We start from the raw sequence: 11804 nt of genomic DNA, 5'->3' as shown, positions 1-11804 counted from the left end.
ATTGTATCTCTATTATGATGTCATGTAGGGAACTTTTGAAGAATGTTTTGGGTTGTCGAATGATGTCATCCAATCCAATAAAACAAGGAAAATTTGAGAGTTAATTAGTGATGTCACGGTTAATTTGGAGCATTGTCGTTCATAATTCAATGAAGTAGTAACTGGAAATCAAGTTATTTGCATACATGTCATGTGTGGAGAAAAAGCCTCTAACTATCCCATCCATCATCTTATTTCTCAATTTTATTTTACAATCTGTCTAGTTTTTCATACTTGTTTGTTTGTTACAACTTCCTCCAAATCAAAACCCCCCTTTTAGTTTCTTGTTTCAAAGTGTTTCAAATCTGTTTTAATTTGTGTTTTTAAATATTTTGATTCAAGTAAAAGTCAATTTTCGTCCAAAGTCATTCCTAGTGTCTAGTTTAAGTTTATTTAGTTGTTTTAAGCTGTTTTGAGTATTTTAAGTTTGCTTTGAGTCTTGTGAGTCTTGTTAAGTGTTCTTAAATTTAGTTTTATGTTTTTAAGTCAGTTTAGAGGTTAATAGCAAGCCCTCCTAATCCCCGGTCCAGAACGATCACTGCTTATACTTATACTACAATTGTCAAAATAGGGTTAAATTTGTGTGTTAAGTTAATTTTCGCATCAGTGCATTTTGGTTATGACTTTCCTCAGCGGTGATTTCATTGTGCCTCTTGCCACCACTCGGAAAAACTGTCTTGTAGCTACCCTATTTGCCGTGCTGCTCAAGTTTTATGGCTAATTTATTTATTTATTTATTTTTTGGTTGAGGTCATGGTATTTTTCAAGTGCTTTAAGTGCAGCACCATCACCATTCTTACAAAGGAAGGCGATTCACAAGACAGGGGAATGACGTTGAAGCTTTACACGCCACTGATTGGTTCTAAGGCACTTGCTCTTCCCGCAAAAGACAACTCCATGCATATTAAGTCGTGGTCTTTTGAAGTATCTTGGGAAGTGGTAGATTCTGTTTAACCAGATACGAAGAAGAAGGCGTGCACCTCGAGGATTCTTATCTTGAACTCTTCGCACCATGTTCGTGACAATCATCTGGCCTCATCTAAGCTTCTTGGTGATCGTATTCATAGCGGAGCTGTGGCTTGGAGTAACACCATGTCGACTATTGGGGGAACGCCTTCGTTGAGTTTTACTGGGAATGGCTTGAAGATGTTTTGAGCCACTTCAAATATGTGCTTACCAACATGGGCCTTTATCATGTTGTATATGCATCTTTGTTCAGTTATGATTGCCATCTTTCCATCCTTCATGCATTCTTTGAGCATTGGTGTTCAACAACCAACACACTTCACACGGCTCAAGGAGAGATGTCGATTTCACTTAGGGATCTTCACAAGATAGGAGGCTTGCCGATCCAAGGAAAAATTTATGACGAGGTTGTTCCTAGTATAGAGGAGTTTTCTTATTGCAACAGTCGATGATTGCCTGTGAGTTGCCGCTATTTGTTTTGGGCGTACCATAAGCTTTCCTAAGAGGCCTCGGGTAAGTCAGGCGTGAAGATATCTTCATGGATCCAATTTTGGTATTGGGATGTCATGAAGTACCAGAGGTGTTCGAAGAAAAGTGGTCGTAACAACACAACTAGGCCTAAGGGAGACTCAGATCCGTCAAGTGTCATTGGTCAAGCTGGGGCGCCGTACCTCTACCGAGTTGAAGGTATTTGAGGATCTTGGCGTGGCTTCAGAGCACTTGGAAGAATCTTATCTAGCCGTTTTCTTAGCTTGTTGGCTGTGTAAGTTCGTTTTCCCCAAAAACAACGTCAATTTCGTCCGTCATGGAGTCTTCAAAGTTGCTAGCAAGATGGCCGCAGGTGAATCTTTTAGCCTTGCTATTTCGGTCTTAGCCAACATTTACAATGGCTTGGGTGTTGTTTCAAACTCAGCCAGCACTGAAGATCGTGCTGCGGTACTTCCCTACCACTACGTGTATGGTTGATTAGGTGAGTACTTTGTCACTCATTTTTCTTCGTCAACTTTAGACAAGTCAGGGCCTTCTTCACTGACTTCAGTTAAGTTGGGGCCTTTGATGATGAAGTATTCTGGTGTGTTTTCTATGAAGGGCCTTGATGATTTGCAGGCGCAAGCGTTGTTTAGAAGTTATGAAGGCTTGAGGATGGATAATCTGGCGAGAGTGGGCTCGGTGCGGTGAGGCATCATGGATGATTCACATCTTCGCTTCTCAAACTTGTCTTATCTTATAAGTCTTCGCTCGGGGTATGTTTCTTTACGGCAAGAAAACCGATGCATCATTCAGCCGTATAGTCTTCACTGTTTTAATAGGCAATTTGGTTTTGTCTAAAATGTGCCGGGCAAGCTGAAGGAAAAATCCCGATTGGAACCTTGCAAGCCGTGTATATGCATTCGGAGTCTTGTACCTGTGCATGTATAAATGTTTCTATCACCCTGCTGGCCAAAGATGAGTTTAAGAACAATCTGGTGACTCATGCTTACGTAAATTGGTGGTCAAAGGTACATTATGAAAACTTGGGGATAGCAAGTGGTACCAATTCTTCTTGCTTATGTAATGATACGTTGAGAGAGGGTTGTTCTATGATTCCTACGCAGATGGTACCACTTGATTGTGCGAGTGCAACTCCTTTGCAAGATGGACCTATGGTTTTAGTTCCTCAGCGCCCGTGCTTGTCTCTTCAACATCCGGATGCTTATGAAGAGGCGGGTGATAAAGTTGATTCATGCAAAGATGGATTTGTTTTGCAGCAGCGTCAACAAATTATAAACAAGCGACCATTTGAAGGTGATCGGCTAATAGCGACGTCAATTTTTGTCCTAAAATTAAAGAAGCGTTTAAGCCTTCTCAATTTGGTGGTCATGTGTCACTTGATAAAGATGTACATATTCATTCTTTCTTGTGACTTACTTTGCTTTCATTGTTTTAGCTTTGATTTCTAACATCTTTCTTTGTCTTGTTTAGGCTAGGCCTTCTTGTTCTTTTGATTTAGCGAACACAGGCATTCATTCTTATATGGATATGTTATTTGAAGGTAATTTACCTACGGACGGGGAGATTGGGAATCCGCCTGGTGCAGAGCCCGTTTTGAATTCGCCAAGTTACCCTAGTTTGCCGCGTGTAGGTAAGGGTATGCAAGGGCCCGTCATGCGTACAACACATTTTCCAGTTAGCTCTGAGGTTTCTTTAAGTGGGCCGAACCTTCGTGGTACTAAGCAGCTTATCCATCGCATAAGACTTAATGCGGCCATGGATGTCAAAAACCATATTGAGGAGAGGATTTCAAAGTTCCCATGGGAAGACCTTGTGTTGCTTAAGGAGGATTTGTCGAAACTTGTTTCTGCGATTGACAACCTTAATGTTGATTCCTCGCCCTTGAGGGTCCATATTGTCAAACTTATGGCCACCTCGACTGAGTATTCTTCCTTGCTTGCTATTTCCTCGAAGAAGTTAAATCCAGATGTTAGAGTTCAACAACTTGCGGCAATGGATTTATCAATTGCCCAAGTCTGGTCTTTTCAGCAAGCTGTTTCGGAAGATTATCAAGTTACAGGGACCTCTTTAGCTTCCATCCGAGTGGGTCTAGAAAAGTTGGGGTAGGAGCGAGGGCAGTTGGGAATCGAAGCAGCACGACTTGAAAGTGTTCTCCAGAAGCAGGAAGCTACAATTTCTTAGTACCAGAAGGAAATGTCATGCCTAGAGCAAGAGAAAGGCATAGCGATGAAGTTGCCCACCTTGTCTCTCACCTATGTGGAGACTTTGAAGACTTTGGAAGGCCTGCTTGAGGATTGTTTTCATAGTTTTAGAGACATACTTCTCTGGTAATGTCTTCCTTAAGCCTTGTTTGCTATTGATCATTGTAATAAAGTTTTGTAGCCAAATCCTTCATTTTAAAGAAATAAAGTAGTCACATTTTGAATTTGTTATTTATTCTTCAAAGTGTTTGCGTTTTTATTGATGATGTGACTGTACTTGAAGTTTTGAAGTTTCAAGTTGCCTACGTACCCTCGGTTGAGGAGGGATCAAGTCATGACGTAGTTCAAATACATTTTTTTTTGGATTTTTTTTATGTGCCGTGCTCAGTTTATGTTCTCGCGGGCCAGGAGCATGGTCCGTTTGTTTTAGAGGTAGTAGTGCTTTAAGAATCTGCCATTGATGGGGCCGATTTTCAAGTCGTCTTCTGCCATGATTAAGTATGTGCCATTAGTGTAGACTTCTTGTATTACATAAGGTCTATCCAACTTTGATGTGAACTTGCTCTTTGTTTTGTGAGTTATGATGATAGGCCTATGCAATGCAAGGACTAGATCTCCCATTTGAAAAGAACGAGGGCGAACTTTCTTGTTGAAGGCCTTGGAGATTCATGCTTGATAACACTCCAAATGTTGCTGGGCTTCGAGCCTTCTCTCATCCAGCTTCCAGCTTTTGAAAGCGTAACTTTGCATTTTCTTCATCAGTCAAGCCTTCTTGTATGGCTATCCTTAGTGAGGGGATTTGACTCTCGAGCGATAAAACAGCTTCCACATCATATACGAGAGAATAAGGCATAGCTTGGGTAGGAGTCCTATGTCTTGTCTTATATGCCCAAAGTGTTTCGCTTATTCATTTATTCTAGTCTCTCTTTGTTCGACCGATCACCTTCTTTAGGAGGTTGCATAATGTTTTGTTGAATGCTTCCGCAAGACTGTTGGCTAGAGCATGATACATGGAAGACTTGTGCTGCTTGAACTTGTATTTCTCGCAGAACTCGTCCATGAGTCGGTTGGAGAACTGTTTTCCATTGTCAGTGATGATGTAGCGAGGCACACTATATTGGTGGATGATATGTTCCTTGATGAAACGGACAACAGTTTCCTTTTTGACTTCCCTTAGAGGTATGGCTTCAACCCACTTGGAATAGTAATCTATTGCTACTAGGATGTAAGCTTCTCCTGCAGATGACTTTGGCGTAATTAGTCCTACGACGTCCAATCCCTATGCATCGAATGGCCATGAGGCAACTGTAGGGTGTAATGGTTCAGGCGGTTGATGTATGAAGTTAGCGTGGAATTGGCAGGCTTGTCACCTTTTGGCATGTTCCAGGCAATCTTTCACCAAGCTTGGCCAATAGTAACCCATCCTTTTGAGCTGGAAATGTAGCTTTGGTCCAGACTGATGCGCTCTGCATACACCTGAATGTGCTTCTTCCATGGCTTGATTGGCTTCTTCCTCGCCTAGGCATCTCAGAAGTACTCCTTCAAAAGAGCATCGGTAGAGTGTTTCTTTGTAGTAGAGGAAGCGAGGTGCCATTCGACATATTTCAGAGTGATGTCTCCACTCTTCAGTGTCGACTGGAAGTACCGAGATGACGTTTATATCATCCAATATCATTTCAGTAATGAGCGGGATCACCCATCTTTGGCAAACTGGCACGTCTGCAACTTCGTCTTCTCCTAGTGTCGTACTCGAGGCTAGGGTAGCGAGAGCGTCTGCCATTTGATTTTCGTTTCTTGGCACATGTTCTAGTGTCACGGCCTTGAACTTTTATAGCAGCTGAGTTGCCAACCGGAAGTATGGGACGAGATCATCTTTCCTCACCTAATATTCAGTTAAGAGTTGATTGATTATGAGCTTGGAGTCGCCATATACCTCAAGGGCTATGATTTCCATGTTGATCGCCATTTGAAGCCCGATGATCAGTGCTTAGTACTCAGCAATGTTGTTGGAGCATAGTTCACTTAGTTGGAAGGGGTAAGGTAGTATTTGCCTTTGTGGCCACATGAATACTACTCCTGCCCCCGTTCCGTCTGCTCGTGCGGATCGAAAACATCATTCATGTTGGGAAGATATCGATGTAGAACACCTCATTGTCAGGCAATTGGTCTGGGATTTTCCAATCGGTTAAGATTAGATGATCGGCGAGGAAGTCTGCTAACGCTTATCCTTTGACGGTTTTAGCTGGGATGTAGATGATTTTGTATTGATAAGAAGCAACGCCTATTTAGCTAGTCGCCCTGTCAAAACTGGTTTAGACATGACGTATTTGACTGGGTCAGCCTTAGTAACCAGGTGGATGGTACATATAATGCCTGAGCTTTTGGATGGCGAACACCAAGGCGAGGCACATCTTTTCTATTAGGGAGTAGTTCAACTCGGCGCTTGTGAGAGTTCGGTTGAGATAGTACAACGCTCATTCTTTCTGGGATTCATTCTCTTATGCCAAAAGTGCTCCAACTGAACTTTCTTGAGCAGCAATGTACAATATGAGCGGTTTTTTGGGCACAGGTGCCCCCAGGACAGGTGGACTTGATAAATACTTTTTTATGCTTTCAAAAGCATTGTGGCATGCTTCATCCCATATGACGGAACATCCTTCTTCATGAGTCGACTGAACGGTTGACAACGCCCTGCAAGGTTGGAGATGAAACGCCTGATGAAGACTAGTCATCCTTGTAGACTCTTCAGCTCGTGCAAGTTTCTTGGTTCAGGCATACTTTGAATGGCCTTGATCTTTGATAGGTTCACTTCAATGCCACAGTGCTTGACAATGAAGTCGAGGAACTTTCTAGAGGTGACGCCAAATGCGCATTTTAACGGGTTCATCTTAAGGTTGTATTTTTGCAACCTTTCAAACACTATTCATAAATCCTTCAAGTGATCTGATCTTTTCTTTGTCTTGACCACCACATCGTCTACGTAACATTCTACGTTTTTGTGTAGCATGTCATTGAAGATTTTTTGCATTGCGCGTTGATATGTGGCTCTAATGTTTTTTAGACCAAAGGGCATCACCTTGTAGCAGTAGATATGTTTTGGAGTGTGGAAGGCTATTAGTTCCTCATCTTCGAGAGCCATGCGAATTTGATTGTATCCAGAAGAGTCGTCCATGAATGACAGTGCTTCATGGCCAGTGGTTGCATTCACCATGATTTCAATGATTGGCAAGGGGAAGTCGTCATTCGAGCAAGCATCGTTAAGGTCCCGGAAGTCTATGCAAACACGTATTTGTCCAGATTTCTTAAGGACAATGATGATGTTGGAAATCCACTTGGGGTATTGCACTTCTCGAATGAAGCCTGCTTCGATTAGCTTGTTAATCCCAGCCTCAATTTGTGGGATAAGCTCCGATCGATATCGCCTTTGAGTTTGCTTTATTGGTCACGTTCCAGGCTTAACTGTAAGATGATGCATAGCGATGACAGGGTCAAGGCCAGGCATTTCCTTGTAGGTCCAAGCAAAGACATCTTTGTACTCTAGTAGTAGTTGGTAATACTCTTCTGTCTCATCCGCACTTAGCAGCGCACTTACAAAGATAGGCTTCAACTCTTCTTTTGTGCCTAAACATTGGCTTGCCCCCCATCCTCCAGTTATGGTGGTGCGGCAGTGACGTCTTCCTCAGGGATTTCATCTTCTTTGCCTTCTTGGATCATGATGTGGAAGACGTCTTAGACTTCTTCTTCAGTACCGTCTTTTTGGGCTTGTTGGTGTGAAGATTGGCCGGTATAAATAATGGTGCACCTTCTCACTTTCAGTGATCCAATTATGTCAACCTTCAAGATTGCTTGGCGTTTCATCCTTGAAGGAATAGAGCTTCGAACATCATCTTTTCTTGTCAGACCGTTGAGCTTTTCTTCCTTTGGCCTCATTTCCTTCTTTCTAGAAGGTTTCTTGTTGTCTTCAAGTCTTTCCAAAGCTGACCATCACGGAGGAGAGTTAGCCATGTTGCTTGGGTTTTAACAACCTTTCAAAAACAGAGCTTTGGGATGTTGGTGTGTTAAGCCTCTTGAAAATGGAGGTTTGGTCTTGACCACCAATGCCATCAAATGCCGAAATTCTAAGCCTTGAATGATTCATCATATCGAAGACTAACGTCCAAGGAGTGAACTTAGGCTTTTCTTGATTTTGTTCAACGCTCACGCTAATGTGTTGAGTGCTAGCATTTTTCACTATGCTTGAAATCTTCACGGGTGCATTTGGTGTGAAGCCGAGCCCAGCTTTGTTGTTGTCAACTCTGTAACCATGCTCCTTCAACTTCTTTTGAGTCTTGGTGTGGTTATGTTCTTTGTCGATGATGGTGTTTGAAACCTTTTCTCCAGGATTCGAAGAGGAAACGAATTGTACCCAGCTTTCAACATGAGCTTGTAGGCGTTTGGATCAAAACCTTCTCTGGTTCTCTTAGTTGGAAGAAAGCTTGGTTCCACCCCTTTTGGCAGAGCTTTTATGAAGCCTTGTGGTAGTCTTCCAACCTTAACACCACCTAGCTGTGTTAGAGGCAAAACTACATTCGTCTTGAGCAACTTCACATTATCCTTGTGCCACTATGTGTTAGCTTTGCTTGCTCTGGTTTCGAACGGGGATTAACCATTCTTTCTTCTTGACATCGGGATGTATTGAAATATTGGTGTGTTCGATCCTTCTGAAGGCATCCTACTCCCTTTGGTTGTTACAGGTTTAACAAGCTCGTCATCGTTTTTGCCTAAAAATGGCACGGCTTGCCATTCTTGCTTTTTAGGTGTTGCTTTGCCTGTGGATTTGATCTCTTATGGAAGAGCTTCAGGCATGTCTTCATCCATGTAGAACTTGGTGTCTGCGAAGTGTGATTCCGCTTCGGTGAATGGCTTTGTATCACCTTGGATCACCTTTACCCCTTCCCGGTAGAATTTTAAGCATTGGTGGAGGGTGGATGGTACTACTCCATTTACGTGGATCCAAGGCCTTCTTAAGAGCAGGCTATAGGAAGTTTTTGCATCAATCATATGGAATATCGTGCTTGATTTAAGTTCACCAATGGTCATTTCTACTCGAATCCTGCCCATCGCTTTTTATCCTCCTTGATTAAAACCTTGGATTAGTAGACTGCTTAGGGATAATTCATCCACCTTGATGCCGATTGTGGTCATTGTTGACTTCGGCATGATGTTTATGGCTGATCCACCATCCACAAGCATGCGGTTGACTTTATGCTCCCTTACATACCCAGAGACGAAGAGAGGACGGTTGTGAGGCTTGGATCCTAGCAGCAAGTATTCATCGGTGAAGTAGATTGTGTCATGGGTAGCACAACAACTGACATACTCATGTGGTCGAAGTTTCAAGTCTTCGTCCTTGCTTTCTTGCACTTCGTGGTCGTCGGGACTTGCCAAGACCGCTACTAGTGCTCTTTGCATCTTCTTTGGCAATCATAGTGCTTCCTCGATGCTAAAGTGTGTCGGCATGCCTTCTTTAGGTGTGAGGGTAATTTCTCCCTCGATAGCGATGACTTTGCCTTTTGAAAGTTCTTCCGTTTCTACTTCGACCATGTGACATGCAGCGATAATGAACTGTTAGAAGAAGTCATTCGGGAAGTACTCGTGTAAGGAAATAGGAATACGTGGCTCTTGCTCTGCAGGTTCCCTAGTGTACGTTGGCTTAGCAGCTTTTACGTTTCTTTCGGGCTTCCTATTATTGCGACGACGGTGTTTTCTCCCTTGTTCCACCTTTGGCCTTGTGGCTGTGGTTTTGGTTTCCTTGTCTTTTTGTAGGTCACCAATGTCCATTCTTCTTCGTCATCGGTATGTGCATCTTGGTCGCTTGCCCCTAGTGATGGTTGTACAGAATGTGTGGTGCAGCTTGAGCATTGACAGGAATGGTCAAGTGTCACTTGGAAAGGCACGGGATCGAAGGATCCAAATGCAATTGTAGTAGTATGTGTTGCGGCCGTGTCTTCAAGGTCTAGCCTGATTTGCCCTTGTTGTGCTAGCTTCATGATGAGTTCTTTGAGGATGAAGCATTTGCTAACAGGATGGTTCACGATATAATGGTACCTGCAGTACTTAGGATTGTTTACGCGATTCATCTCTTCAGGGCGCTTGCATTCTGGGAACTCGATCACTTTCTTTTCCAGCAAGTCGTCGTCTAACATTGGATCCATGTCTTAGTCAGGAAAAGGGTACATCTTTTGGTCCAGCTCCTTCAAGGTGTTTTTGTACTTGTCTTGGGTACGAGGAGGCTCACCTCTCTTTATCTCCTTTGCTTTGGTCTTGGAGGAGATCTTGATAGGCACGGAGGAGGTCTTGATGGGCACGGGGGAGGTCTTGATGGGTGCGGTGTTGACAGTAAAAGCTTCATTTGAGGGTTTTTTTTCCAGCCTTATCTACATTTAGGGAGAACACTTTATCCTTCTTGAAGTCGGTGATCAGCTCATTCTTCCCATGATTGGCGATACTCAGCTCCATGTCGTGGGATTGAGTTGCCAGCTCCTCAAATGTTCTCGGTTTTATACCTTGGAAGATGTAATGTAACCCCAAGTGCATGCTTTAAACGCACATCTCAATGGCAGATGTTTCAGAAAGCTGATCTTTGCAATCCAGACTTAATGAATGCCATCTATTGAAGTAGTCGACGACAAGTTTATCCTTCTACTGTTTCGTACTAGTCAGCTCTAGTATGCTTACAGTGCGGAGAGTGCTGTAGAAGCGGTTAAGGATTTCCCTTTCTAGCTGATCCCAACTGTTGACAGACTCGAGCTCAAAGTCGGTGTACCAATCAAAGGTGTTTCCCTTCAGTGAGCGTACAAACTGCTTGACGAGGTAGTCTCCCTCCGTTCCAATATTATTGCAGGTTTCAATGAAATGGGTGACATGTTGCTTTGGGTTTCCCTTTCCATCGAACTGCATAAACTTTGGCGGCTAATAACCTCTCGGCATCTTCAAAGCGTCAATCTTCTTGGAGTAGGGCTTTGAGTATTGTACGAAGTCATGCGAGCTTCCTTCGTACTGCGCCTTGATGGTGCTGGCAATCATCTCCTACAGTTGCTGGATAAAGAGAAATCCCATGAATGCCATTGCTTGGTTTGGCTCCGGCTTCTTCTTGACTTTCTTCGCTGGAGGCTTATCTTCTACATCGACTTTTTTCTTTAATGGATTAACCATTGGGTCGACTTTCACGTTGGGCTTTTCATTTAGTTGGTTGACAAGTGCGGCAATTTGCAAGTTTTTTTCCTCCATAGTCCGTGTGAGTTTTACGATCGCTTCATTCATTTGAGCTAGCTGCTCCTCAATTGAAGTTACTCCGATAGCCATGACTTGCATAGCTATGCTGACGCTCGAGTTGGCATCGGAAAGCAAGAACTTGGAGTACTTCCTCGGGCTTTCCTCCCTTAGCGCCCTTAGCTAGGCTAAAGTGATCACGGGCTCGTGCCTCGTGTGATTTTGTTCATTCGACAGAGTTGATGCAGGGGTGGAAGAGATGGTAGAAAGAGCTCTTGCCTTGCTTTGAGTTGTGATGCCCGAAGTGACACCGCCTGCGGCAAGGACGCTCTTGTTCTTCATGTTGGTTATGGGAACAGCTTGAGCCTTCCTTGATGCCATTTGTGCTTTTTACAGATTTGCAGATAGAGATGAGAGGTAGAGATTGTCTTACCGGGCATGACAAATTTGTAAACACGAATATTCCTGCCATGAATGAGACAAGAACATGTGTAAAAAATAATATTTGTATTAATGATTTAGGGGTTACAATCTCTTCTACAAATTTAGCCTTTGATTTAATCTTCGTAATGAGTAGATTTATGGATTGTGCTATTGATCCAATGGCCGTTAGGGCTTGATCTTGAAGGTTGACGAACAGATCTTCAAGGAGCTTTTGGGCTTGATTTTGAAGAACGGTTGTGCGGATTTCTTCAAGGGCTTTTAGGCTTAATCTTGAAGGTTGATGGGTGAACAGATCTTCAAGGGCTTTTAGACTTGATCTTGAAGAACGATTGGATGTGTGGATTTGTTGATGTTGTTGATCCAAAGGGCTGTTGGCGCTTGATCTTAGGATGAATGGATCTTCAAGGGGCT

General features: G+C 43.1%; 1 protein-coding gene across 1 annotated transcript; it reads right to left on the bottom strand.

Annotated features, from left to right (window-relative positions):
- Positions 1–4614: 4614 nt before the first annotated feature.
- Positions 4615–5478, bottom strand: LOC139188530 (uncharacterized). Its single transcript, XM_070806117.1, has 2 exons — positions 5098–5478; positions 4615–4977 (listed from the first exon to the last, which is right to left on the bottom strand). Exons 1-2 carry the CDS (start codon positions 5476–5478, stop codon positions 4615–4617), a joined length of 744 nt encoding a protein of 247 aa, XP_070662218.1.
- Between the last annotated feature and the right edge of the window lie 6326 nt (positions 5479–11804).

This window comes from Malus domestica, chromosome 10 (assembly GCF_042453785.1).
Source record: "Malus domestica chromosome 10, GDT2T_hap1".
In the NCBI taxonomy this organism is placed as follows: Eukaryota; Viridiplantae; Streptophyta; class Magnoliopsida; order Rosales; family Rosaceae; genus Malus; species Malus domestica.
This window is presented reverse-complemented; position numbering and strand designations above follow the sequence as displayed.